We start from the raw sequence: 27,410 nt of genomic DNA, 5'->3' as shown, positions 1-27,410 counted from the left end.
CTGTTGGCATTTTGGCAAAGGCCACCTGCTGGGCTGTCCCAGGCACTGGGCACAGCAGCCTCCCTGCCCCCGCCCCCCTTTGGTGGCCCGTAGCAACGTCCCTGCACCGGCTGTGAGTGACACCCTCTGCCCCAGACCTCCAGAGCTAAGATGTGTATGCCCTCGTTCTCAGGCCATGAGCACCCTGGGGACAGGGGCCAGTGCCCACCCTAGGGCCAGGACAGCCCCACACTGCCACCTGCACGTCTCACAGCACTGCCTGGCTGGGCTCTGCTGACACCCCAGGGCCTCAGCACCCCAGCACCAGAGGAGCTGGTGGGAGGGGAGAAGCTGTCTGGAGCCAGAGGACGGGGCGGGGCCAGCCAGACAAGCCCGGCCAGGCCCTCACCTGGGGCAGGAATTTGGGTGCACACCTTTGCCTCGGGGCCTGTTTTCAGCAGCTGCTGGCTTGGTGCATGGATGGGCCTCAGAAAACAGGCCCTGTCACCACCCAGGGGCCTGAGGAATAGGGCCACATTCCCCTCTAGTCCCCCTCTGGGCATCACCAGGGAGGGGAGATGGGACCTCAAACTGCTGCTTCTGAATGTGCCATCCCGAAGGCCTGCTGTGAACCTCCTCACAGCTCGACACTGAGGGACCGTGAACCTCCTCACAGCTTGACACTGGGGGACCGTGAACCTCCTCACAGCTCGACACTGGGGGACCGTGAACCTCCTCACAGCTCGACACTGGGGGACCGTGAACCTCCTCACAGCTCGACACTGAGGGACCGGACCCTCTCCTGCTTCTCACCCCTCCACCCCCGGAGCCTGAGGCTGGGTTCAAACCCACCCCGCGCCCTAGCACTGCGACTCTGGGGAGCGACTTCCTCTCCCTCAGCCTCAGTTCCTGCTCTGTAAACTGGGTTCACTAGGGGCCTCCTTGTTGAGGCCTTAACCAGGTGCCAGACTGGCGGCCAGGACCCTCCCCAAGCCTCCGTGGCCCCCGCACACTGCCGAGTGGCCGCTGGGCACTGTGTCCTGTGAGCCCTGCGGGACTCCAGCACCTGGAGCTCGCTCTGCCACCGGCGGCTGCTTATGGACTGGCCACGCTGCCTACTCCTCCAAGGGCAGAAGAGCCAGGGCCTGAGATGGTCCCAGGTTACCTCCCAGACAGGCCGACAGACCGCCCATCAGACCCGGTTCTGCAGGGGCAAGCAGCAGCGAAGGGCTGGCGTGAGTTTCTGCGGGGCACACCTGCCCCCAGGTGTGGGCGCGTCTCATCGCTCACCCCCGACAAGGCCGCTAGCTGCCCCTTTCCGGCTCAGTCCTCAACTTCACCCACAGCACCAGGGAGAGCAGCTTCACCCTCCTGATGGGGACACTGAGGCTCAGAGAGAAGGGCCAGGGGGTCAGGGCTCTTTCTGCACAGGGTCCGAGGTCAGCCTGGAACCAGGACACAGGCTCAGTCTGCCTGTTCTCTGCAACCGTCTCCCCTGGACCCGGAGCTCGGCACGGTTTGGCTGGACCGTCTTGGCCTCTGGCCAGTAAGGCGAGCCCTCGGAGTGTCTGCGGGACAAGCCAGCTGGACACACCGTGTGCTCCTGGGACGGAAGTGCCTCCTTTCCTGTCACTGGGCTCAGTCCTCTGGCCACGAGAGGGGTCAGAAGATGGGGCATCTCGGACGCTTCCCATCTCACAGTGTCTCTCCGCTGGGGGTGGCCCAGGCAGGGGTCTCTGCTGCTGGCCATCCAGGTGGACTGAGGCACCTTCACCTTTATCTTGGGAAGGGTCCGTGGGAGCCTCCTGGAGCTGAGTGGGGAAGGGGATGAGCCCGCCCCAGCCTGACCCAATGCTGGCGAAGTCAGTGGTGAGCCCTGCCCGTCGGGTGGACGCGGGTGTCAAAACAGGGGGTGGGAAACCTAGGGTTTGTGCTCTTTATTACGTATGTGTAGGTCGTGTCTCAGTGAATAAAACCCAACAACGTGCAATAAGAAAAAGTAGAAAATAAAATGACAAAGTAAAGTATTTGAACGACAGTAAGAGCGCACAGAATGCTGGCCCGGCTCCCTGGGGCTCCGACGGCCTGTGAGTAATGCTGCAGAGGGCCCCAGGCTCCCCGCAGGCCTGACTCACCTGTCCCTGAGCCTCACCCACCGGAGGGCTCGTGACTGAATGGGAACCTGTCTCAGAACAGAGGATGGGCCCTGGCTGGTTTGGTTCAGCGGTTAGAGCGTCGGCCTGCGGTCCTGAGAGACCCGGGTTCGGTTCCCGCTAAGGGCACGTGCCTCGGTTGGTTTGGCCCTGGTTGGTTGTGTGGGTGGCAGCCACTCGATGTGTCCCTTTCATGTCGATGTTTCTCTCTCTCTCCCTCCGCTGTCTGAACAAAAAATGGAAAAATGTCCTCGGGTGAGGATAAAAGCACAGAGCAGCCCAGGACCTGCCCCATGGGGGGCTCACCTCATCCTCCCACTCCCCAGGGGACCCTCTGGGGTGGGACTGTCAAGAGCCAGCCCCCCTCCCAACAGAAAGCAGGGCAGGCCGGAGGGCCAGTGGCCGATCCTGTCCAGACGCGGTGGAAGCTTGTCCGGCGGCCCTGACCCACCGCTCACCCTGGCGCGCGCCCAGGCCTGGAAGGAAGTCTCCCCGTTCGGAGCTGTTCTCCCACACACAATGCGCTTCGGGCTGGCCCGGCCCTGCTGGCCCAGCAGCAGCGGGTCTGGGAGGAGGGGGGCCTCCCCTGGAGGTGTGCGGGCCCCCCCCCCCAGAGCCTCCGCCCTGTCTGAGGGGAGCCCGCAGGTGGGGCCGAGGATGCGCAGGGGCCACTGCCACCCCCCTAGGCAGCCTCAGTGGGGCCCTGCCCGGGCCTGGGGTGGTTCTAGTGCGGCTTCTGTAGCGAACAGCCCAGGACCCCCGTCTGCCCGTGTGACCTGGGGCCACAGCACAGTAATGAGGGTGATGGTGATGGTGATGATGGTGAGGGTGATGGTGATGGTGATGGAGGTCGTGGCGGTGCCCAGGGCACCGTGGGAGCCGGGACGGCGGCGCGCGGGGCTCGCCTGCCCGACGGGGGCGGCAGGGACCCCGGCCCGCAGGAGGAACCGCAGGCGCCCCGCCAGCCGGGCTGCGCCCACCCACCCACTCGCAGCGGACGCGCCTGGCCCCGCCCACCGGAAGCGGAAGTGCGCCCGGGCGGCCGGCCAGGCTCTGCGCAGACTCGCCGCGGCGCGCCGGGACCCGGAAGCACTGGCCGAGGCCCCGCCCCGCCCGCCCATAGCGCTGCCGGGGGACGTCGGGCTTTCTTTTCGCGGACGCGCTCGTGGTGGCAGCAGGTAGGCCGCGTGGTCGGTGCCGGCTCCGCGGGGCCGGGCGCGCGGGGTCGGGGTGGGGCCGCGCGCGGGGTCGGGGTGGGGGCCCGGGCGCGCGGGGTCGGGGTGGGGGCCCGGGCGCGCGGGGTCGGGGTGGGGGCCCGGGCGCGCGGGGTCGGGGTGGGGCCGCGCGCGGGGTCGGGGTGGGGGCCCGGGCGCGCGCGGTCGGGGTGGGGGCCCGGGCGCGTCCTCGTCCTCACGGCGCCGCGCGGGGTCTCGCAGGCGCGGCCTAGCCATGCAGAACGACGCCGGCGAGTTCGTGGACCTGTACGTGCCGCGGAAATGGTGAGCGCCGCCCGCGTCCGCGTCCCGAGTCCGTCCCCCGCCCCCCCGCCCCCGCTCACCGCGCTCTCCCCGCAGCTCCGCCAGCAACCGCATCATCGGCGCCAAGGACCACGCGTCCATCCAGATGAACGTGGCCGAGGTGAGCCGGCGGCGCGGGGCTGGGCGGTGGGGGCCCCGCAGCGGGGAGCGCGTTCGGGCGGCGCCCCGAGCCCGTCGGTGACCTCCTCCTCCGTCGATAGGTTGACAAGGTGACAGGCAGGTTCAACGGCCAGTTTAAAACCTATGCTATCTGCGGGGCTATTCGCAGGATGGTGAGTGACCGGGCCTGCTGTTCGATTGTTTCTCGGGCTTGAGGCCGTCTGTCGGCCGGATAGGTTTCGGCCCCGGGATTGGATTGCGTCGGTTGTCTGCCCGGTCCTGGGGGGTTGGGGTGGAAACGGTGCTCAAAGGGTCCGCCCTTTATCTTGGTGCTTCCCAGTGATCACAGCCCCTCATCCCCATCCCCAAGGCCTCCCCCTTTCCGGGGAGGCATCACCACGACACCGGAGAGGGCCTACGCTAGGGCTGGGTGGTCCCCAGTAGACCTGCCAGCCTGGGGCCGCAGGGACCAGAGCCTCATTGTGCTTTTTCTCAGGGGGAGTCGGATGACTCCATTCTCCGACTGGCCAAGGCTGATGGCATTGTCTCAAAGTAAGAGGGCTTGCGCTGGGCAGGGGCGGGGGTTCTCTGTGGACTAGGCTTTAATGTCGGTCTTCCTTTTGTTTAGGAACTTCTGAGCGGAGAGCATCACAGATATGAAATTTGTCATAAATAAATAGTGGAAACCCCCCTGTTGGTCCATTCTGTGTGTGCTCCCCTGGGCTCGGGTTCAGGGCTGATGTTTTGCTGTGCAAGGTTGACGAGGAGGGACCAGCCGGCTGAAAGGAGATGACCTATGAAACATGCTGCAAAACCAAATTTTACTGTAAAGCACAAATACAAACGTCTGTGACACAACTCGGCACTGAGGTCAGGTAGTTGCTTAACACACATTTCAGGTGCACAGCTGCTGGGCACTGGGCCTGGACCCTCAGGTGTCGGCTTGTTCCAGAGGATGGGGCTCAGGCTGAGGTTTGGCTTAACACTGGTTTTGCTGCGGGGATTCTTGAGTGCCACACAGTGGCAGCTCTCAGCACTGCTAAGGACACCGCCGGGAAGGTTACAGACAAGACTGATAAACGACTAAATCTTAGGACATAAATGTGCAAATTTAAATTACCATACTTATATGCTGTTCTAACATCTGTACAGAAATTCCCAAGGAGATAGGTCCCTCGAGGCTAAGTTGTAAACCAGGACATAATTTAAAAGTCCCTTACAGTGCTTGTAACAAGTGTCTTTGAGATGTATGGTGGTCGGACAGGTTGCTTTCCAGAAATTGCCGGGGCCTAGCAGCTACATACACCCTCTGATCCACCTTGTACGCTCGCTGGGTTTGGGGGCCATCTTGGAGAGGGAGACACCGCAGTGAGTTAAGGATGCAGTGCGGCTTGGCCCTCCGTCCTGCAGCCTCCATTAGCCTGAAGGAGTGTGGGAGGAGCAGCCAGGCCTGCAGACAGCAGTGGGCTGTGACTGGCCTGCCCCTCTGCTGGGGTCTGGGCTGAGTTGCTGGTGGTTGGGTGCTGTGATGAGCGGGACTGGCCTTTCTGCAAACACCAGTCCACATGGAGAGAATGCGGGGTGGGGCCGACCCAGAGCCCCTCCAGTGATGAGTTTGTAGTACACTAGGGAAGCAACGTGGCCATTTTCCAGACCAGCTGTCATTGGTTCTTACAGTGTGTTTGGTAGGGCAGCAAGCAGCAGAACTGGACACAATTCGTGCACGGATGACAGACCTGGAAAAGCTGAACGGGGGCCTGCACGGGAGTGACACGCGCCAGCAGCCAGGGTCTGCTCAGTGTGGTGATGCACCGGCCAGTTGGCCTTGATAGCCCCTCTTGGGGAGACAGTACGAGGGGTGCAGGGCTGAGTGGTCAGTCTCCCAGCTTGAGGATCAAGTGTGCTTTCAAGTCAACTTCAGCACACCTCATTTAACCAGTTTGTGTTCCCTTAAAAGACCTACAGGACAGAATCTCAGATGACAATAAATAGGTTGTTTTCCTGTCACGATATTGCTTAGTAAGATCAAGAGCCAAAGGCCAGCAATGCAGTTGTCCAGAGGTCCGGAGTGCCCTGGGCCAGCGGGGTTTTCCTGTGAGGTGAAGGGCAGTCCCTGCATGGGACAGCTGTGATCGCTGAGGCCTGTGGGGTGTGCGACACTCGGGTCTCAGGACTTCACAGTGACACGATGCTCAGGAGAAGAGAGGCCCAAGAGTAAAACTGCTCTTGCTGGCTCTGGTGGGTGAGTGGACAGCAGGGCTGGGCGGAGCCAGGCCGTGGGGTGGGGTGTGCTCCACAGTGGTTTCCACATCAAGAAACTAGAAACAGTCGTGATTAATGCTACAGTGCGCTGACTTTGACTCTCAGCAACACGTGGGAACCCAGATCTCTGCTGTGACACCATGTGGTGGCGGCTGGTACGTGGTACGTGGAAGGCGAGGCAACACGAACAAGAGCAGATGCCGTGGTGCATCAAGGTCCGGTGCCAGGCCAGTCTCAGGCCCGCGAGAACAAGCAGATCCCACGTCCTGTTGGCGCAAGAATGAGAGCGCTCGGGAGCCGTGGTGGTGCAGTGCTCTTTGGAACGGAAGCCACGGCCCAGGAAGCAAGCGTGTGAGGGCTGGCCAGCGCCTCCCCGCAGGGGTGCACTTCACTGCCTAGGGGGCAGCCCCCCGACGGGGGTGTGCCGAGTGGCGTGGGCACGGGCTGTCTGGGTGGGGTCCCCGACTAGAACTGCTGTGTGAGGCGTCGGTAATGAGGTGACACCTGGTTCTCGGGAAGGTAGAGAGCAAGCTCCAGGGCCACGAGCACGGTGAACTCGAACCCAATCAGATCCCGTCTGTTGAACCGGAACCTTTCTTCTAACTTCTGCGTTGAAGAAGAGGGAAGGATTGTGGTTTTTTTTTTTTTTTGTACGTGCCCCTAGCAGGAACCGAACCCGGAACTCTAGTCCACAGGCTGACGCTCCAACCACTGAGCCAGACTGGCCAGGGCAAAGAGGGAAGGGTTAAGCAGGGTCCCCTGCTCTGGTCCCTAAGTCAGCAGGTTTGGGAGTGGGCGGGGGTCCCACTCCAGGTTCACTAGTGGGCAATGACCACCCTCCCCAGGGGTGGTGCCCAGTCTTAAAAGTGCTGGCTGGGGTGACACCGGAGGGGAAGTGGTGGGCGGGTCTGGAAGGGGCGGGGCCAGGAGGCGGGGCGGGGCTGGGAGCGCACTCACATCGATGAGCTGCTTCACCTCGCTCTTGCGGAGGTCGCTGCTGATCTTGGCGGCGAGCAGCACGCAGGCGCCGGCGCACAGCTTGCGGTTCTGCTTGTTGAGCTTGCCTTGCAGGACAAGCTTCTCGAAGTACACGTAGGCCATGGACACGGTCACCGGCTCCAGGTTGCACTCCTCAGAGAGGTTCCGCATCTCGCGTTTCAAACTGCGGGTTTAAACGCAAGTCAGGCGCTCTTGGGGGGGGCGCCCCCCTCTCCAGGACACAGGGACATGCCTTGGGGCCGTTAGAACAGCTCTGTTCCTTCCAGGAGGGTGCAGCCCAGCACCAGGGCCCTCAGCTTGGTGGGCAAGCAGCATGCTGGTCTTGGGCTCCACTCGCCCCTTGGCTGGGTACCACAGCACCCCCCAACTGTACGGGGAGGCCTGCACTGACCATCCTCTAGGGGCCACCACAGAGGACAGAGTCCCGTCCCCTGTGGCAGCAAGGGGACACTGGGACTGTGCAGGCGGGAAACCACAACTGCACAGGAGCTGAGGTGAGGGTGGACTGGGGGGCATCTGGTCCACTCCAGGAACCTGCAGCTGCGGGGCTGGGGTGTTAGTGGGATTCAGCAGGGCGAGACCCCTGGAGTGACCTGGAGTCCTTCCTTGGCCAGCAGCTCCAGTACCTGCTCTCTGTGGGCCGTGGGGTAGCTGCCTTGGCCCACAAGTTCCTGCCTACCCAAGAGGTGCAGCCAACTCGTGGAGCATGTGGGCTCAGGAGTATGTGGGCACCAGCGGGTGTGGGCAGCTGCAGGAGCAAGGAGGCAGCCTGACTGGCAGAGGCATGTGCATGCGTGTGTCCATCCGTGTGTGTGTGTCCCAGTGGCCTGATCAGAGGACAGGAGGGGCATCTGGGCCTGTCAGGTGCAGGAATCCATGGGAAATGGGAGGAGAGGCCAACAGGACCTCACAGGACGACACACACTAGAAGTGGTGAGGGGGTGTCCCTGGGTGGTCTGTGCCCTCCCTACCTCCTGATTTTGCTGAGTGTTAGTCTGACATGTGGGAACTTCTCCCGGAATGTCTCATTCATGTCCTTCTTGAGGTCGGAGGGCTTCACGTACTCGATCACTGTGGTCTGCAACACAGAGGGCGGCAGGTGGGACCGGGCTGCTGTGAGGATTTCACGGATGCACCGAGCCCTCGGAGCGGCTCCAGGCCTGGAACACGCCTCGGACAGAGGGTAGGGGAGCTGAGGGTGCACAGCAGGGACCTGGCCGTGGAGCCTGTGGGCCGAGGGCAAGGGTGACCCTGGGCTGTGTGGCCAGCACTGCTCTCTGGCCTGCTGCACCCTCTCCCCGCAGTGCTGCCAGAGTCTCGGGTGGAGCGTGTCGGCCCTGCCCTGGTGGTGCTGGGCTTCCCAGTGCTGGGCCAGCTTGCCCACAGCCCGCCCGAGTGCCCGAGGGCACAGTGCAGTGTACCATGTAGGACGCGAAGATGAGGACCCGCTTGTGCTTGCCACAGGGCCACTGCGGGTCATCCAGCAGGTTGGGGTTGTACTCCAGGGGGTCCCCTGCGTCACTCCCTGCAGGAAGAAGGCAGCAGTGACCCACCATGAGCCCTGAGCTCTGGCCCCCGGTTTTCAGCAACCCAAGCCTCAGCAACCCCGAGGCTGCAGCTGTCACCCAGGAACGAGACAACGCTCCCGGGGCCCGGGGGGGGCCCAGGCGTGGGTGGAAGGGAAGGGCATCCCGATCAGGACCGACCCTGCTCTGCCCCAGTGCCCTCTGTGGACACAGCTTCTCTCCACTGCCGGCTGGGGGTCTTCTCCACCGAGAGCCCGTCTGTCCTGAAAAGCTGCACCCTGACTACACACCCCAAGCCCACCTCTGTCTGGACTGAGGGCTGTGGGCTCAAATGTGACTCATTCTTCTGCTTCTACAAGGGGCCACTGGCCTGGCTGGCAGGGACCTCGCCCGAGCCCGCACACCCGTCAGGGTACCTAGCTCCGAGCTGGTGGGCGCCGACTTGGCAGCAGCAGGCTTGTATCTGGACGCTGGCAGAGCCCGGGGGACACTGGGCCGGGGCTGGGGCGGCGGGCCATGGCCGTCTGTCTTTTGTGCGACCAGGGCGTTGGTAGGGTACAGGAACTTGGCGTAGGACACGACCTGGAGAGGTGAGCGCATCAGGTCCGCCCTCCTTGCTGCTTCCGGAGTCCCGCACAAACGCGCCCTCCGCAGCCCAGGCAGGTGGGCTGGACGCTGCTCACCTGACGTCGGTGTTCTCAGTGACAAGAACGTTCCCGAACGTCACCCCGCCAGCCTTGTCTGGGTCGTAGCCCAGGAACGTCTCCCTGCCTCTGATGCCCTTGAACTCCCACCGCCCGTGCCAGGGCCCCTCCCTCTCAGGGCCGTGTGGCTCGCTCCCTCTGCCCCTGCATTTGAGGTGACAGGGACACGCCACCTCACGTGCTCGTCCTCTCCGTAAGCGTGGGCGCCAAGCGTGCCCGCCCCGCCCCGTGTGCTGGCATCGCCTCTTGCCTTTCCATCTGCTCCCAGCTCCACACCTTCCAACTCAAAGACCATCTCGGAAGAAGCGGACACGCCGCCAGACGGGTGCCTCTGCTTCTGGCTGTCCACCCTCAGGTCACTGCAGCGGACGGCACAGGGGTGGGGGGGAGATGAACTTACATGCATGCACACATAACCAACGGACACGGACAGCAAAGTTGGGAGCGGGGTGCGGGGATGGGGAGGAGGGTGCCAATGGGGTAAAAAAGGAGAAACATCTGTAACAAAAATAAAATAAAAAAAAAACAAAAACACAGCACAGGAGAGCTGCTGGCCTCCTCTGCCCCTCCAGGGGCAGGGCAGCAGCGCTCACATCACAGGCTGCGCCCTCTGCACCCTCGACGCCACCCGGACGCGAGGGCACGTGCCGGGCTGCCCCACGGGAAGGGCCGCGGCACGCGTGTCCCCGGCGCAGTGAAGGCGCCAGTTGTAAGAACTGCCCAGTCTCGCTCCTTCCCTGGACCCAGTTGCTTCCTGTTAAAACGCCAGCTGGGAGCGAGGTGGCCGCAGCCAAGCCGGCTCTCCGGGGGTGTGTGCCCCGCCCTGCAGTCACGGGCAGGTTTCCCCACGACTGTGCTTAAGCCAGGTCGCAGGCGCCCCCCACCCTGAGGGCCGGCGCCTTCTTCGCGGCTGCGCGTAGGACAGTGGTCTGGGCTGCTCACCAGGCTGCGTGGCAGGTCCCCACGAGGAGGAACGCCCCAGCTCTGACGTGGGCAGCTCACACAGAAGTAAGGTGCCGACACCCCCCTCGCAGAGAACCAGGAAACGGGCAGAGCCCCTGAGAAGATCCGGAGGGAGCTGATCTCTGCACTGACCGCCTTGTGAAGCTGCCGAGTGCGGTCAGCCCACCCTGGGCCCCGGGCCGGGCCACTCACCTGACCCGCAGGCCTTCTCCATAGGGCAGGACCGAGAAGGCCGCACACAAGGACCGCTTGGCGCAGATCAGCACAATCCTGCGGGGAGGTGTGTGTCAGACGGTGGCGGGTTTCCTGGGGAGCACTCCCTGCTGGGAAGAGCTTCCTGCCGAGGCCTGGTGACGGGAACTGCCCCAGGTGTCCAGGGGACTCTCAGGCCGAAGCCCAGTAGCTAATGTCACGGGTCCTCCACATTAACTGGCCACACTGGAAGGGTCTCTCCTGGCCCCATGCAGCAGGGTAAAGGCCAACCCTAGTTCACATGGTCAGGCGGTGGACACAGGAGACAGAGGTGGGTGCCCAGAGGGCCGTTGGTTCAGGGAGCCCCCCTCGGCGGTCCCAAGCCAGTGGGCGCCCAGCGGGCCGTTGGTTCAGGGAGCCCCCCTCGGCGGTCCCAAGCCAGTGGGTGCCCAGAGGGCCGTTGGTTCAGGGAGCCCCCCTCGGCGGTCCCAAGCCAGTCACCCTCGAGGTGCCCCACATGGGTGCTCGCAGCAGAACAGCCGTCCCCAGTGGGACAGTCTGCCCGGCGGGCCTCTCGCAGGGAAGACAATAGTGAGACGCCCTCCTTTTCTGGCGGGACAGCTGGGCACTGAGTGCCCACCGAGGCCAGCTTGGCTCTCAAGGCCGGTAGCACCTGTTCCTCAGCACTCGCTCCTGCCCGTCATGCTGCGGGATCCAGGACTGTCCAACCTACGGCCACCGCTGGGAAGGGTGGATGCCTGGCAGTGTGGCCTCCAGTGGGAGGGGAAACAGTGTGGGGTCCCTTGGGGTGAGGGTGAGGAGCTCAGACGCCTCGGGACTGGCCGGGTGGGCTGAGGCACAGCGACAGGAGTGGCCCTCACCCAGCGTCTGCAGACACCGAGCCTCCAGGGCTGCACCTGCTGCCACTGCAAGTCTGGGCAGCCGGGTGTGGGTTGTGGTCAAACCTGCCCTGTCCTGGGCCCATCCCACCATGCCACCTGCTCCCACGTCCCTTCCACCGGTCCCGTGTCCCGAGGTTCTGGGGAGGAGAGGCAGTGGGCTGGCCATGGACCGGTACTTGGTTAATTAGGAGGGAGGCCAGCCCACTCGGAAAGGGACATGGGTGAGCTGTGGGTCCAGGGCGGGACTGCAACCCCTCAGGTTCAAGGGAGGACGCAGTGGGTGCCCTGTGCGGGGATACCTGCTGTTCTTGGTGTCGTACTGCCGCATGTTCTTGATGAAATGAGTCTTCTTCAGGCCCTTATGTCTGGGGGACCCAGGTATGTGCTTGGTTCTGCAGGTGAAAAACAAACAGGTCACTAGTCCCTCCAGGACCCTCTGGCCCCAGGACGAGGCGGCGGAGTACGCAGGGCCTTAGAGCTCTAGCGGGCGGCAGACAGGACCTTTACCTCTGAACCGAGGGGCATCCCACCGTGTCCTCCAGAAACTCGAGGGAGCAGCGCTGGGAGGCGATCCGCCTTCTGTAAAGGAGATGCCGCAGGGCTCAGAATACAGCTCAGGAGGCATGCAGGGGGAACCAGGCTAGGGGCCAGGCCGCCTGGTGCAGGCCAGGGTGGGGGCACTAGGAGGAGTGTATCGGGGCCTCTGTAGGCGGGTGTGCTGCCTGCTCAGGGGCAGCAGGAGGAGCCTGTTGGGCAGACACCCAGCGTCCTGGGGCCCCGGGTGGGGCTGTGGAGGGTGACAGGCAGGCCCTGCCCCGAGGATGCCCCGCTAGAGCGGGAGGTCAGGATCTGTGCAGGAAAGGAAGCCAGCTGGTGGAGAAGGGACCATCCCTGGAGAGGTGTCTGTGATCTGCCCCACAGGGCTGGGCCCAGAGGCCCACAGAGCCGCCCCGCGGGGCTTTCTCAGACTCATTTCCTCAGGTAATTTCCCAGGTGGTGCCCGATGGCTCCCGCACGCCCGGGACCTCATTTGCAGAGCCCGGGCCAGCAGCAGTCTCCACGGAGGTGCTCAGTGATGCCCTGCTCAGCTCAGCGATGCCCGGGCCCCGGGAGGCCGGCCTGCAGCACGAGCAGTAGCCCCAGCCGCACGGCCTCGGCCCAGCCTGCTCCTCCATTAGCTCTGGGTCACCGCAGGGGGCGGCGCGGCCGGGTCACCACACTGGAGACCTGTTCCAGTGGGTCTCTTTTCCCCTCCCTTCCTTGGGTTTCGCAGACAAACTCAGTCCTCAGGTGGGCAGCGTTGCTACCCTCAGTTTACAGGTAGGGAGTCGAGATACAGAAGTGGGATCACCTCCCTTCCCCCGCACACAGCTCTGCACCCCAGATTCTGCCTGCTTTGTGCCCTGAGCAACCGCCGGGTGAGCTAGAGTCCAGGCAGTTCCCGCGCTGTTTCTCGGGGCTCCTTCCCTAAATGTGCTCACAGCCGGGGAGGAACCGCTCCTCACTAGACATTGTTTGTAGCGTCTGATGAACTTCCTTCACTTTCAGCTGAAGACCAGCCAGCCAAGGAATGGCTCCTGCCGAGGTCTGAGGACCACCCAGACCGGGTGAGGGGTCCAGGAAGAGGGATCAGACCGTCTGAGAACGGGCGGCCCTCACTGAAGCGACCACTCTTCTATATCGGTCACCTGACAGGTACCCCCGATAACCCTGGACCCCTGAAGGGACTGTGGTCCTGCCCACACCCTAACTTGACTAGTGACCTCTCAGACTGCAGGGGAGACCCTGGGAGCTGCCAGCTGTCCAGTGCCCTAACCCTCACCCAGAGAGGAGACCATGCAGAGGGGCCGGGGGAGCCGGTTCTGACCCAGCCAGCAGCCCAGAACCTGCCTCTCTCGTGTGTATTAAGTGTTGAAATAAAACAATCAGGGTTAGAAACCTGAAGAGTAAAACAGAGGCCCCGATGACTCACTCACTGAGCAGAAAAAGCTGCTCCAGACTGTGAGACAAGCCGCACTGTGGACCGAGCTGGCACCCCCTGGCTGCAGCCGGGGTCTCCGCTCACCTGGCCCTGGCCACTGCCACCTCGCTGAGCCCTGGACACTCGCCTGGCCTCACAGCAGCCCCTCCGCAGGGGTGCTCAATGCAAGTGCACTTCACGCAGAAGCAGAGGCTCAGAGAGGCCATGCCACCTGCTCCAGGCCACAGAGCCCCCGATGGTGCAGCCAGGATTCCGCCCCGTCTGTTCCCAGGGCCGGTCAAGCCCCGACACACACTCTGGGGAGGGGGCCTGGTTCTCTCCACTCCTGAACAAGTCTAGCGCAGTAGCTGGCCACCCCTCAGCAGACCTGGGGAGCGCGGGGAGGAATGGGCACCCCCATCCTGGAGGCCGGGGTCCCCAGCACTCGGGACAGCGAGGGGTGCTGGGGAGTCCGCGTCCAGGAGCTGATGGTTGTGGGCTGGGCGGGGTGTCTGGGGGCTGATGAGGGCTGAGGGAGCCCCGGAACTCACGTTCAGGGTGCTGACAAGGTTGAGGGCACCATGACCCTGTACTCGGGGGCTGGCACGACGCCCTATGGGAACCCCAACTCCCAGTCTAAGGAGCGGACAGAGCCCCAGACCTGACGCCTTGGCCCAGGGGCCCAGGACACCCCAACCCCGCATCTGGGGCTCACGGGGGTCAGGCCACCTCCTGCTCCCCAAGTCCGGGGCTGACGCGCCCCTGAGCCTGGCGTGATGGGAGGGCAGGGCCCCACGTCCGTGCAGGGGGCCCGCCCGCGCCGGCTGAGCGCCCCGGGTCACAGGTCAGCGGCCCGCCCCGCCCCGCGCGCCCCGCTCACCTCTGGCGCTGCGCGTCCAGGCCGAGGCCGGCGGGCGCGGGCGCGGGGCTGAGCAGGCCCTGGGGCGCCGCGGCTCTGCCCGCGCTTCCGGGCGGGGCGGGGGGCGCGGGCTCGGGCCCCGGGGGCCCCGGGGGCGGCGGCGGCGGCGCGGGCGGCTCGCGGGTCTCGGCGGGCGGCGGCGGCGGCGGCGGGCAGTTCTCGCCGACCGGGCCCAGGCTCGGGGGCCGCCCGTCCAGGGAGATGTTGTTGAGGAAGAAGAGCGCGGCCTGGCGGCGCCGCGAGTCCCCGCGTCTCCGCAGCGCCTGCGGCGGGGCCCTGGCGGTGGGGCCGGGGCCGGGGCCTGGGGCCGGGCCCGGGGCTCCTCCCGCCGCCGCCGCGGCCATCCTCCGACTGAGCTCGCGGGCCGCCGCCGCCGCCGCCGCCGCCCGCGCGCGCGCGCCGCGCGCCCGCGCTCGCCGCCCATTGGCCGCGGCGCGCCTTCATGCAAATGAGCCGCCGTCGCGCCCGCCTATTGGCCGGCGCGGCGCCGTGGGCGAGCCGCGGGGGGCTCGGGGGCGGCTCCCCTGGGTCTTAGAGGAAGCTTGCAGACGCCCTAGGGGCGGGGAGCCGCGCGCCCGCTCGTCCGCGTTCCCGCAGGGCCTGGCCCGGAGCCTAGTGGCGACGGGGCCTGGGTTCGAGTTCTCGCCTCGGAAGCTGGGCTCTTGCTGGGCTGCGGCGTCTGTAGTCGGTCTCCGTCGAGCCTGCGTCTTCAGGCTCCAGCGCACTTCCCCTCCGGGTGCGTGCCGGTTCCGGGTCTGAAGCTGGGCCACCTGCCGCCGGGGACGCCCTGCACTTTGCAGACGGCCATCTCTTTGTCCCTTCGAGGAGCCTCAGGGCCGGCGGTGCCACCGGACCTCCCTCACTGATTGAAGAAGAGACAGAGGGTCTGAGTGGGGAAGGGGCAGGTTGGAACAGCCCTGCTCTTCCCGCCGCCGCCAAGTGACCTGGGTCTCAGTGTTCTCTGTACCCAGGGGGGTTCCCCTGACTCCAGAGCCCGGGGCGTCTTGCTGAGGTGGAGCCCCGACTTTCCTCTGTGGCTTACTTATCCTCTGAGTGAGGACAGTGATTCCAGCTGCAGGTATTTTCAGGAGGAAGCTGGCCCCGCAGGGGACGTTGCCAGCACTGGCCTGCCCAGGGCTGGAGCCGGGCATTTGCTGTTTGGTTATACAGCTTGGTGAGTGCTTCTGCGGGGCTGCCCATCGCCCCAGGGGAGGAGGCGGCACCGACCTGCATCAGGGAAACGGTGGGCGCGTTTCTGGTTGCGAGGGGTATGAAGTCAGCGCCATCATCGTCATCATCGTCAGGGCCCCTTGCTCACCGTTCACCTGGGCACGTCCCTTCCTAGTGACCTTCATTCGCCAGCACAGGCAGGCTGTCCCCGTGCCCAGTCTGCCCTCTTCCCTTCCCCCCTGCCCTTCCAAAGTGCCCATGAGGCTTCACCAGCGAGGCTGCAAGTCAGATGTGAACGAAGCACACAGGTTCTGTTTTATTTGATTTCGGGAACATCAAAGCCACCTCCAACAGCTGGGAGATTCCACATGCACACATGCACACACGCACACTCCTAGACTTCTCTCTGACTGCTCAGAGCAAGGTGGGGAGCAGTGCCCCCGTTAGGCTTGCACCCCTATTTTGTCCCAGGCCTCACCCAGCCCAGTCATTGTCCCTGTGTCCTGCCTTCGTCCTGGAAGGGGCAGTTCTCAAATTTCACGGGCAGGGAAATTGCCCTTTGGAGCTTCCTAAATCCTGACCCGGTGCATGTGGGTGAGGCACGCCCACTTGAAGTGGCAATGGCTGAGGGGGCAGAATATCCTGAGTGTTGAGGGTGGAACACTGGGTGGGCTACCCTGTGGTCATGCCGAGGGCTGCCTAGTCAGTGGCAGATGTGGGGCGGGGGACTCGGGGTGTCAGTGAGGAGCTGCTGTGTAGGGGGCCTGTGTACATTTTTCTTCTGTTCCCCGGCCACCCCCAGAGGGCGCCCTGTCCCCGTTTCGCTTTGCTAGTGTTGATTCTGCCCTCTGGTAAGGGAATGACCTTCCTGACCCTGGAGGCATTAAAAAAAAAGCCTCTTGAGTCACCTGCCCAGGCAGATGTCAACCTGGCTGACCCCGACCCCGCTGGCCACACTTGCCACCCTTCTTTGCACCTTTCTTCTCCCAGCGTCCTGGGGACCCTCTCTTGGAACAGTGCCACTGTGTCCTTGGCCTGCCTAGGCCCTCAACGCCCAGCGCCTGTTTGCGGGGTTCCACAAGGGGGCGCCCAAGACCGCCGCTTGCAGCGCCGGGCGTGTCCGGAAAAGGGAGGCAGGCGCGCAGGGCCCTTAGAGTCCGGGATGCCAGTGGAGGCTGGGATGGGTCAAGGGGGTGGGCGGGCGCTGACTGTGTCCTGCAGGGGCGGGGCTGGGCTGAGGATCCCTAACTCCTGCGCTTTCCAACCCCTGGGGAGAACATGGGGTGGCAGGTCCAGCCAGTCATTCTCAAGAGTGGTGGAGAAGGAGGGATTCGAAAGACCGGCTATAGATTTCCTCCTGGCCTTCCCAGACCCTCTGGACGTGGTCAAGACCCAGTCTCCTTCCCCCCTGAGCTGGGCTGGGCTGGTGGTGTGGGCTGTCCTGGCCTCGGGTGGGCTGGCCGGGGAACCCTGGGCACAGCACGATAGGTCTCCTCCCAGCTGCTGTTGCTGGATGAGGGGCTGTTGTCTTCAGGGTCTTGGGCTCCCGGGCCCTTCAGCTGCCATCAGGGGCACCCCTGAGGTTCCTTCCCCCTCAGGACGGCTTCTTGGAGGCTGTGGGAAGTGGACTGAGGTCAGGCTGGGGTGCGCGGCAGTGGCCTGCTGTGTCCTCCCTTGAAATGACACTGGGCTCTCCCCAGGGCCTTGAGGGCAGTCTCTGGGCATGGGCACTGGAGAGCCCACACCGGCAGAGGTGACTTGTCCTGACTGGAGGTTGGTCGAAAAGCAGCCCCTGTCCCCAGGTGTGTGACCCTGGGGCTGGCCTGGCCTGGCGCCTCCCTTGCTGCAGAGAGCCCAGCGTATTTTGGATAACCCCTGCTGATGGGCAAGCGCGTTCTGAAACCTGAGACACTGTGGGGGCCTCCACGGGCCTGCCTTCAGCTGGGCCACAGGGGGCGATGTCAGTCCCCTGGGACCCTGGCAAGGGGGACCTGTCAGTGTGCTGGGTCCTGGCCCGCCTCTGATGCAGAGGAAGATTCAGACCTGGGTCAGAACCAGGTTGGAATCCTGATGCCATGTACCAGCTCTGTGACCTTGGGCAAGTCCCTTGCCTCTCTGCACCCCAGTTTCCCCACCTGTGAGAAAGTGAGATCCATCACTGGCCAGGGGCGTGAGGCCCAGAGGCAGTGATGACTGGGTGATGCTGGCACCTCTCCATGGGCACAGGCTACAAGGGCACTGCCCCTGGTGCTGCGCTGTGTGCGCCCTGCCTGGCGCAGAGCGGTGCCGGCCACAGGCTGGGAAGCGCCTGGAAATCGCACAGCTGTGCTGGCCTCCTCCGTGGCCGCCCGAGCAAACACAGGCCTCGGTCACCTTCTCGGCAACAATGGCGCATTGTGGCGGCCACCGTCCGGCCTGCCTAGGGGAGACCTGCTTGGACAAACACCAGGGCCGCACGCATTATTAGCTCAGGCGTTCAAAGGCTCTCTCGGGCACCTGGCCGGAGCTGCCTTTGTGGCCAGAACAGGAAGTGGGGTGTCCTGATACCCTCTGGTGGGGCGCCCACCTGCTCCCGCTGCCCTGTTGGAAGGAGCCCGGCCCACAGGCGCTACCCTCGGCAAACATGTGGGCGGCCCCCACTTCCCTAGCGGGAGCAAACACACCCCACGCCCCAGGGCTGCTCCGTCTGCTCCCCTTCGAAGGTGGCCCAGAAGGTCCAGGAGTCCCCGTCCCCCAGGTGGGAGGGGCTGGCTGGAGCTGACCGTGAGGAGGAAGTGGGTCAGCAATCCCCCAGGTCGCTCTGGTCCTCCTCCCAAGGGGCCTGCTCTGGGAGGGCTGGTTTCTGGTCTGGGTTCCAGTCAGTGTGAGGGTGTCATTCCCCAGGTGGACAGAAAGGTGGGGTGGGGGTGTGGGGCTGCAGCGACTCCCCGCCCCGCCCCGCCCTGGCCACATACCTTTGTCCCACAGGTCAGAGGACGAGGCCAGCTTCCTCTTCTGCGGCAGGCCCTGCGCGGGCTCCTCGGTGCAGAAACACCTGGGCCCCTCCCCCGGGGTGCTTGGAGCGGCCCCCACCTCAGGGCTCAGGCCCACCTGAGTGGTGTGGGGGTGTGGTCAGGGCCAGGACCCTCCTCGGAGCCTGGGGCAGCCCAGGGGGGCCCCACCTGGGACCCACCTCACTGTCCGAGGCATCTGGCACGTCCGGCTTGTCTGGCAGCGGCCACTGCGCCTCGGGGTGACTGAGCTCTGCGGGACGAGGGGCGTGGGTCAGGCAGGCTGGGGGCCGGGAGCCCAGTGGAAGCAGGGCTCTCTCTGGCCTGCCACACGAGGGTGAGCGGCAAGAACTCTGCAGATGAGGAAACTGAGGCCGAGTGACCTGCCCTGGAGTTGACCCCAGGCCCCACGTCTCCAGCGGGAGTGTCCCCTGGCTTGGGGAGCCCACTTCCTGCCCCCAGACCCTAATTGCTAGGACCCTTCCCTTCACTGCCTGTGGTCAGAGACATACCTGCCCTGACCCCCAATGCCTTTCTAGTTCTGCCTAAGGGAGACCCCAGGGGTGAGCCCAGCAGATCCAGGGGGCTGAGCTGGGCCCTGAGACAGGTACCCCCAGCCGACAGTGACCGCCGCACCTCCCTGCCCTCCTGTGGCCCCGCGTGCTGGCTTCTCATGACCTGGCGCTCACCCTTACCTGGGTGGCCGTCCGCATCAGGCCTCTGTGGGCGGGGGGACGGTTTTGGCCTGTCTCTGGACTCATCTTCCATCCTTAGAGGTGGGGGGCTCGGCTGGGGCCCTGGGAGAAGGTGTGGGGGGTCCTGGGGAAGCAGGTAACTGGCTTGAGTTCACTTGAGACCGTCTTGCCCAGCCCAAGCTTGGGCACAGCCAGAGGGACCCTGGCTGGGGCTGCGCTGGAGGCTGTGCGGCTCCTGAGTCAGGCAGCCTGAGAACCAGCCGCTGCCTGGGGGGGGGGGGGGCGTGGGGGATGGGCGGGGGCAAGAACAGGCTGGGCCTCACCGCGGGAGTGGGGGGCTCTTCCGGCTCAGGCGCTCCGCTCCCCTGGGTGCTTTTCCTTCGTCCCCAAGGTCCTGACTTTGCAAGTGGCTCTGTTCCCTGGGGGCGCTCAGGACTGGGCGTGGGGGTGGTGTGGGGGCTGAGCGACCCTGGCCGGCCCACGGGCTTGGGGGCGTCCCGGCCCCGGCCCCACTCTGAGAGGTCCAGGGGCTTGTCTGGAACATGGTCCTGTGTGGCCGTGGTCTCCTTCCCGCTGGGGCTGCCTGGGCCGGTGGGCTGTGGGGGCCACCTCCTGGGCAGGGCTGACCGGGCCGCCTCACCTTCTGGCCCCTCAGAGTCAGAGCCGACTGGAGGGGAGGGCAGCGTCTCCCCTGGCTTGAGGGGCCCCCTCAGCCTGGCATTGCCAGCCGGTCCCCGTGCCCGCAGCTGCTGGGCCAGGAGCAGGCTCAGTGCCCCCTCCAGCCTGGGGTCCCGCATGTCCACCAGGGTGCCCGGCAGGCCTAGTAGTCTGGAGGGCTCTTCCCAGGCCTCTGCCTCTCCGGCCTTCAGGGCCTGAGGCTGGGGGCCCCCAGAGCCTGTGGCGGGGGCCCGGGGGCTGCTGTGGGGGCTCCGAAGGTGCAGCGACAGGTGGCGGTTCAGGAGACAGAGGTGGTCGGCCTGCAGGGAATGCTTCAGGGACTCGAAGGTCACGGTGGAGGGCTGGGAGGCCCGCAGGAAGCTGGGGGGGGAGGAGCCCAGTGGCCGATCCACGATAACCCCCATCTCACAGGTGTGGACCGGGGGCCCAGAGAGGCGAGGAGAGCTGCCTAGGGCCCAGGGCGGGTAGGGGCGAGGGTGGGTTCCTGGCCCGGGTGCTGGAGGCCAGGCCACGTGACCTGGCCAGCGGAGCCTGGGGCTCTGAGGCCCCTCCCACTCTGGGCAGCAGCTACTGGAGTGCCACCACCTCCTCCCCCACATCCCTGCCCCACCCTGCTTTTCAGATGTCCCCGTGGGAACTTTGTGATGGGCAGGGTGCCCAGGAGAGCAAAGCCTCGGAAGGGCAGGGGCTCCTGGAGGGGTCACAGAGGGGCTCCTGGGCTACTGGCTACTTCTCAAGATGTGGAGACAGGTGCTCAGCTGAGGCCACGCCTGGGAGAGGCTGTGGGCAGGACCTCACCTGTCCAGGGGGAGACTGTGCTGGTAAGGAGGGCTGGGGGGGCTGCTCCTGGCAGGGGGCGTCCCGTTGGTGGAACCCCGGTCCACGGAGCAGGCCCGGGCCCCCGGCCGCACCACGGCGATCGTCCCGTGCAGCTGGTTGGAGATGCGCTGGGGACTCTGCACAGGGGGCAGTGGTCAGCCGAGTGGCCGGCTGCTGCCCAGTGCCCTTGCTCCCAGCGTGACCTGTAGCAGGTCACCCACCCGCTCTGAGCCCGGCCTCCACCCATGTCACATGGAGCTCAGTGGTCCCTGTCTGACCTAGAGGGCAGACACGCTGCGTGTGGGCCTGGGGCTGGAGGGGGGTGACTTCGGGGACCCTTGCCCTCACCATGTCGGGGGCTCGTGGCTCAGGTAGGTTGGCCCCTGGGGAGAGTTTGGCCACTGGAGACATCCTGTACCCCAGCTTCTCTGCAGGAGGGAAAGCAGTGGACAGGACAGGTTGGGAGGCAGCTCAGCCCCTGCCCAGGGGCTCCTGGGTTCTGTGATGCCCGGTCTCCAGGCCGCTGCTGCCTTCACCCCTTCTCCCTGCGGACCCGCACCTGGGGGATGGTCCTCCGCCTCCTCGTGGCCTCCCGGCAGCTTCTCGGTGATGGCCTTGCGGGCGCCCGGGGAGGTGAGCAGTGGGGGTGAGGTGGGGTCCGAGGCGCCCTCCCTGCGCTGGGGCTTGGGCCTGTCTCCCGAGGGGAGAGGGAGGGCACTGCCCCCCAGAGACAATCAGAAAGGCCATGGTGCCCTCCTGGGGGCCAAGCCACCACTGCCAGGGGACCCCGGTGGCCCGGAAAGAGCTCCCTTGACACCGCCTGAGATGCTGCTACCCCCAGGCTCACACTGCAGGGCTGAGCAGGTCTCATTGCTCCTCCAAATACCAGCGTCCCTGGTGAAGCCCCAAGTGTCAGAGCGGCTGTGGGTGCCGGGGCCCCAGCCCTGTTCCCAGGGGCCCACTGGCTCCTGTCGTTTACAAGGTGCCTGTGCTGGTTACTCTGAGGTCGGGGTCTGCTAGGCCGGCCCCGCGGGGTCCTGAGCCCCATGCCCCGGCCCTGGGCGCGTGCCCGGTGCCTGCTGGGAGCAGGGTGTGAGGCATCGGTGTTCAGGCCCCTGCGCTGCCCCTCACCCCGGGCCGCGAAGTCGGGTCATCTCCTCCCTCAAGGCCTCATTCTCCTCCTGCAGCCGGCTCATCTCGTTGGCTGCAAAAGACACTGGTGAGTGAGGATGGGGCGGGGAGGTGGGGCAGGGAGGTCCTCAGAGCCCCGGGCAAGTCTGGTATATAGCAGGTGCTCCATGCATGCTGGCCAGCTGAGGGGTGGCTCGATGTGGCCGAGCCAACAGCGCCAGCCTTGAGGCTGTGCAAAGTGGAGGGGACCCTCCTCCCAGGGGGAGGTCCCCCAAGGAGAAGGAGGTCTCCTCATCGCGGGGAGGAGGGAGCTGAAGCCTCAAGAGGGCCGGGATGCCCCAGCCCGGGGATGCCGGGGCCAGCTGGGGGCTTTGGATCATTTGTCTGTAAATTGGGGTGTGGGGTGCCCCCTGACAGAAGGGTTGCAAGCCCCGTGGGGGACAGCAGGGAGGGCTCACTGAGGACGAAGAGGTGCTGCAGGTTCTGGACGAAGGTGCTCTCGAACTCTTGCTGCCTCTTCCTGGCCAGCTCCTGGGTGACGGTGCAGCGGTCGCACAGGCCGGCCCGCAGTCTGGGGGGGCAGGGAGGCCGCTCTGAGGAGGGAGACGGAGGCCCACGGAGGAACGGGGCCTCCCAGGACGTGCCCCAGCCTTTCCCAAACTGTGGGAGCCCTGCCCCACTCCCTACCCACTGAGTTTGGGAAGGAACCTTGGAAATGCAGTTTACTTAAGGCTCTGAGAAGTCCTGAAGGGGGGGGGGCGGGGCAAAGCTTCTGGTTTAGTTTACCCCCAGACCTTCCCAAACTCATCCCCACGTACCCCTGGTCTTCTTCCCTTCTCCCTTGCCCCGCCCCCATGCAGTGTGAGCATGACCAGCAGGCGGCCGTTCCCCAAGGCTCACCTGTTCCCCAGGGCTCACCTGTTCCCCAGGGCTCACCTGTTCTCTAGCACCCGGACATTGTCCTTCAGAGCCTTCTGCTGTGCCCTGAGCTGGTGGTTCTTGGCACAGAGCTCCTCCACCCTCTGGGCGTCCCTGCAGGGGGACAGACCAAGGTGAGGTTTCTGCTCTGCCCTGGGGAGTCCATGTGGCCCCTGGCCCGCCTCTCCCACTGTCCTGTGCTGGGTCCACTGAGGGGACTTCCTCGTGAATGGGGACCTCGTGTGAGCCATGCTTAATCCAGCCCCACATGAGCACGCTGGGCCGCCTTGGTGACTGCGTCTGTCCATATGCCACTGTGGTCATCGGACCTCAGCCCCATTGGGGACAGGGGAGCCCCTTCCTTCAGGTCTCCCTGTCCCACGACGTATGTTCCTGTTGATAATTATTGATCCTGCAGACACCTTAAGTGGCCGTGGCTGGCCCAGCCCCATGGAGGGTCCCTGTTCATGGGGTGGTCTTGGAGTTTCCAGCCTTGGCTCACCAGTTACTAGAGACATGATGTGGGCCAGTGACTCCCTCCCTCCTGCCCACACTGAGCCTCACTTCCCCCCCGTCCATCAAGGGGTAGCACCCTGGAATGTGGAGGCTGAGTGAGCGTCTGGTGGGCTGCTGTCCCTTATACCCAACCCCACGGGGCCAGGCGTTGGACTCACCGGCACCGCTCCGAGTTCAGCTCCAGAAGCTTATTCTGCAGACCTGGAGGGTTGAGGACGGGGTGGAGGGTCAGGTCCGACCGTGTGGCCACCCCCTGCAGCAGAGCCCAGGGCACCTCCTGTCCCTCTCCACACCCCCACCCCTGCCCGGGTCCCCTCACTAATTCCCAGTCTTGGGACTGCTCAGGACCCCTGGTCTGAGGTCTCTGGCTCGGGCATCTGTCTGGAGGTTGGCTGGGACCTCAAAGCTGGGAGTAAGGAACACCTGGCCAGGCCCTGGGAGGGGCTTTTTTTTTGGGGTGCAGCTAGTATTAAATAAAATGGGCTCTTGAGGGAGACCCCACCAGACTCCTGCATGCCACCTTTTTGTGGTTAGGCCTGGGCTCATTAGCCCAAGCAGACCCTGACTCTAGGTTTCTGGGGAGGTGACCATGCTCTCTGGGCCCTCAGGGTGGTGTGTCGGTGCTGTGTACTGGCTAGTCTCGGGGGGTCTGTCCCGAGCTCTGGCGCACAGGGAGTGGAGGGACATTGTGGGTGGGGCGGAGCTCAGCCTGGTGTCCTAAAGGTAAATAGAGGGTTTCAGATCCATGCCCTGGACACCCCGATGGGCCTCCGGACACACGAGCTCTGTTCTTAGAGGATGCCGAGACCCCCGCCCTGGGCGAGGGAGGTTCTTGGCTCTCTGCAGCCAGCCTGGCCTTTTGTTTGCACGCTGACATGGGCTGGCCCTTTGGGAGAGCACCTGTGGGCACACCTGGGGTGCTGGTCTGAGGCTGGGCACCTGGCCTCTGGGCTCTGGGTCAGTGCTACCGTCTGGGCCTGGAAGGTGAGGTCCTAGGTTTGGAGGTGGTAGGCGGGAGCGGCCTGGCCTGGCCTGGGCCCTTAGACTGTGCGTCCAGGTCAGGGCCACCTTGGAGACCAGCCCCACCCCCACCTGCTGCCCCCATAACACTCACCCAGGACCTCCTTCTCGTGAATGTCCTTCAGCCTGTTCAGGGACTCCATGAAGCTCTCCATGGCCCCCGCAGCCCTGGCCCAGGCCCTCTGTGCTCGGGGTGCAGGGTGGCCCCTCGGCCCTACTGCCCCTCCGTTTCCAGCCTGTGGAGCAGGGAGTGAGCTGAAGGGCTTGTGGGCTTGGGAGGGGCCTGCGGGCTGCAGGTGTTGTTCTGGGCCAGGAGAGGGGAGACGCTGGCCCAGCAGGTGTTGGCGGAGGGTCTTGTCTTGGGCCACCCTGCACCACCCCCACTGGGTCCTGTCCACACCGAGGGCCCCGTGGGCTCGTCCACATTGCCCTGCTCTCAGCGTGCGTCCTGTGGGGGACCTTGGAGGGGACAGGAGGGACGAGGCCTGTTCTCGGAATCTCCACTACCCAATCCCAGCCTCACCACAAAGCAGAACTCCTCCCCGCCCCCTCACCCCAGGGTTGCAGCTTGGCCCCAGGTCAGGAGCCTTGGCTGGGCCTGGCTGCAGGTGCTTGGGGTGTCCATCTCATGTCCCGTGAACCCATCAGCCAGCTGCAACATGCGGATCCCTTCTGGGGAAGCCTCTCTTTCGGTCCTTCCATGAGGGGTTGGGGCACCGCCAGTGTCGGGGACACCCAGGGTCTCCGAGGCTCTGACCCCTGCAGGGGCTCCCGCTCACTCAGCCCGGCACTGCTCTGTCCGGGCAACGGGCTGCACGGTGTGTGTGTCGGGGTGCTGAGGCCCAGCGACCCCTGTGCCCACCTCAGGTCTGAGTAGTTGCAGAAGCTCATTTTGACCCCAGATCCACAGTTACTGAGGCTGGGCCAAGCCTCCTGCATCACCACTGAAGGGGTGGGGTCTGCTGCCAGCCCGGGTGCCCTGCGTCTCACAACCCACCCTCTTCCCTTCTGGGGCTCACCTCCAGGCCAGGGGGAGGTAGCCCCTTCTGGTCCTCAGCCTGAGGAGCCCTGGGGGGAGCACTGGACCCCACAAACAGATGGCCAAACTCCTGTAACTCTGGAATCCTCTCCTGGCACCCCACACTGACCCCTCAACAACTGTTGGCTGGACTTCTACTTATGCCCAGAACCTCACCTTTGCCTCCTCAGCCATGCCCGCTGGGTCCCGGTCACCATGGGACCACTACCATGGGACCGCAGTGCATCACCCGGGCCACTGCATCTGCCTCCCTGCCTCTGCCCGCCCCCAGGACACACTCTGCACAGTACAGTGTGTCCTGAAACTGCTCAGAATCGGCCCTGGGCCCACCGGAGGAGGCCTTGCCTGGCTCCTCCCCCTGCAGGAGGCCTTGCCTGGCTCCTCCCACCAGAGGAGGCCTTGCCTGGCTCCTCCCCCCCGCAGGAGGCCTTGCCTGGCTCCTCCCACCAGAGGAGGCCTAGCCTGGCTCCTCCCCCCGCAGGAGGCCTTGCCTGGCTCCTCCCCCTGCAGGAGGCCTTGCCTGGCTCCTCCCCCCGCAGGAGGCCTTACCTGGCTCCTCCCACCAGAGGAGGCCTTGCCTGGCTCCTCCCCCCCGCAGGAGGCCTTGCCTGGCTCCTCCCACCAGAGGAGGCCTAGCCTGGCTCCTCCCCCCGCAGGAGGCCTTGCCTGGCTCCTTCCCCCGCAGGAGGCCTTGCCTGGCTCCTCCCACCAGAGGAGGCCTTGCCTGGCTCCTCCCCCCGCAGGAGGCCTTGCCTGGCTCCTCCCACCAGAGGAGGCCTTGCCTGGCTCCTCCCCCCGCAGGAGGCCTTGCCTGGCTCCTCCCACCAGAGGAGGCCTTGCCTGGCTCCTCCCCCCGCAGGAGGCCTTGCCTGGCTCCTCCCACTGCAGGAGGCCTTGCCTGGCTCCTCCCACTGCAGGAGGCCTTGCCTGGCTCCTCCCCCCACACGAGGCCTTGCCTGGCTCCTCCCACTGCAGGAGGCCTTGCTTGGCTCCTCCCACCAGAGGAGGCCTTGCCTGGCTCCTCCCACTGCACGTGGCCTTGCCTGGCTCCTCCCACTGCACGTGGCCAATGCCTGGCTTCTCGCTTTGGCCACAGAAGGCGACTTGTCCCCTTTGCATTTCAAAGGTTGCCCTGAAGATGTGCAGGAGTTTGAAGCGGCACCCTACAAAACAGCCCCAAACTGTAAACCCCCAAATATCAGCAGCCGGATGTCCATGGCTGGAGGAGTGAGTGCCCCCAACCTGACATTGGAAGGGAGAGCAGACTTGAAAGCCGGCTGCTCTGGGCTTGGGGAGTAGGGGTGGCAGATGCGGGGGGGGGGGCTCGGCAGCTCTGCCTGAGTGGAGTAGTCCTCGTGACCCCAAGAGAAGCCAGGGGCAGTGAGACCGGGCTGGGCTGCCCCCCGGAAACAGACTGTGAGTCTAGCCGGACCCTCGAACCCGGGTCAAACGTCAGAGCCTGGACTTCTGGGTGAGATCCTGCGCCCTGCAGTGTCTGAGGAGCCAGCGGGGCAGGGTGCAGGGGTGTGGTGGAGGGTGGAGCGGCAGGAAGGTGGGGCTCCCCAAACTGGTTTACCAGAACTGTCTGAGCTGTGGGACAGCCCTGAGCACTGGGGGGGAAGCTGGGGTGCCTGCGTGGTGGCTCTGTCAGGTGATGAGGACTCTGGGAACGAGGGGTGCTTGGGAGAGCCCCCAGCTTGAGGGAGAGAAGATGGGGTTCCAGAGGTTGGGGGAGGCCAGGGCTCCAGCGGACAGGGTATAGATGGTAACGTGGCCGTTTCCTGAGCGCTGTCCACGCCGTACATCCAACACTATCACCGGAGTGTGTCTGACCCTGACCACAGCGAAAGGAGCCCACTCTCCAGAGAAACCGAGGCCCAGATAGAGCACGCCATCCTCCCCGGCTACCCCGTGGGAGGTGGGAGCCAGGGTTTGAGCTTCCCCTGAGGGCTGCGGAGGCTGCGCCCTCGCCCCGCGAGGACCAGGGACTCATCCCGGTCATCCTGGAGAGCTCACTGTGCTGACCTTTACCTCGAGGGGGTGCTCCTGGAAGGGCCAGACTTTGAACTGGGGCCTCGGCAGGCTCAGGGCTCCGGCGGGCGGGCGAGGAGGGCAGGGGAGGGCTGAGCTGCAGCACCTGAAATTCTACCCAGACCCGCCTGACCGGCGGCTCTTCCCCGCAGCTCCTGCGGTGGCCGAGGGCCGTGGGCAGGGCCGACGCCCATAAAGGAGGCGCCT

At 65.1% G+C, this 27,410-nt stretch overlaps 3 protein-coding genes across 3 annotated transcripts; 1 reads left to right on the top strand and 2 right to left on the bottom strand.

Moving 5' to 3' along the window:
* Positions 1 to 3,242: 3,242 nt before the first annotated feature.
* RPS21 (ribosomal protein S21) lies at positions 3,243 to 4,458 on the top strand. Its single transcript, XM_036245529.1, has 6 exons — positions 3,243 to 3,310; positions 3,569 to 3,631; positions 3,707 to 3,770; positions 3,871 to 3,942; positions 4,266 to 4,321; positions 4,398 to 4,458. The coding sequence occupies exons 2-6, from the start codon at positions 3,582 to 3,584 to the stop codon at positions 4,405 to 4,407; spliced, it is 252 nt and encodes an 83-aa protein (XP_036101422.1). The 5' UTR covers positions 3,243 to 3,310; positions 3,569 to 3,581; the 3' UTR covers positions 4,408 to 4,458.
* Positions 4,459 to 4,509: 51 nt separating this feature from the next.
* CABLES2 (Cdk5 and Abl enzyme substrate 2) lies at positions 4,510 to 14,540 on the bottom strand. Its single transcript, XM_036245528.1, has 10 exons — positions 14,158 to 14,540; positions 11,825 to 11,896; positions 11,617 to 11,709; positions 10,416 to 10,493; positions 9,511 to 9,619; positions 8,973 to 9,138; positions 8,452 to 8,555; positions 8,002 to 8,108; positions 6,989 to 7,193; positions 4,510 to 6,637 (listed from the first exon to the last, which is right to left on the bottom strand). Exons 1-10 carry the CDS (start codon positions 14,538 to 14,540, stop codon positions 6,497 to 6,499), a joined length of 1,458 nt encoding a protein of 485 aa, XP_036101421.1. The 3' UTR covers positions 4,510 to 6,496.
* A 3,470-nt stretch (positions 14,541 to 18,010) lies between these two features.
* On the bottom strand, positions 18,011 to 24,324 carry RBBP8NL (RBBP8 N-terminal like). The gene is made up of 13 exons (XM_036244642.1): positions 24,228 to 24,324; positions 23,272 to 23,314; positions 22,616 to 22,711; positions 22,138 to 22,250; positions 21,680 to 21,752; positions 21,085 to 21,238; positions 20,897 to 20,974; positions 20,528 to 20,685; positions 19,375 to 20,089; positions 19,052 to 19,175; positions 18,539 to 18,609; positions 18,321 to 18,456; positions 18,011 to 18,123 (listed from the first exon to the last, which is right to left on the bottom strand). The coding sequence occupies exons 1-13, from the start codon at positions 24,286 to 24,288 to the stop codon at positions 18,011 to 18,013; spliced, it is 1,935 nt and encodes a 644-aa protein (XP_036100535.1). The 5' UTR covers positions 24,289 to 24,324.
* Positions 24,325 to 27,410: the final 3,086 nt, after the last annotated feature.

The sequence above is a fragment of the Molossus molossus genome, unplaced genomic scaffold (genome assembly GCF_014108415.1).
Source record: "Molossus molossus isolate mMolMol1 unplaced genomic scaffold, mMolMol1.p scaffold_m16_p_6, whole genome shotgun sequence".
Taxonomy (NCBI): Eukaryota; Metazoa; Chordata; class Mammalia; order Chiroptera; family Molossidae; genus Molossus; species Molossus molossus.
Note: the sequence above shows the minus strand (reverse complement) of the source record. Positions and strands in the feature narration are given on the sequence as shown.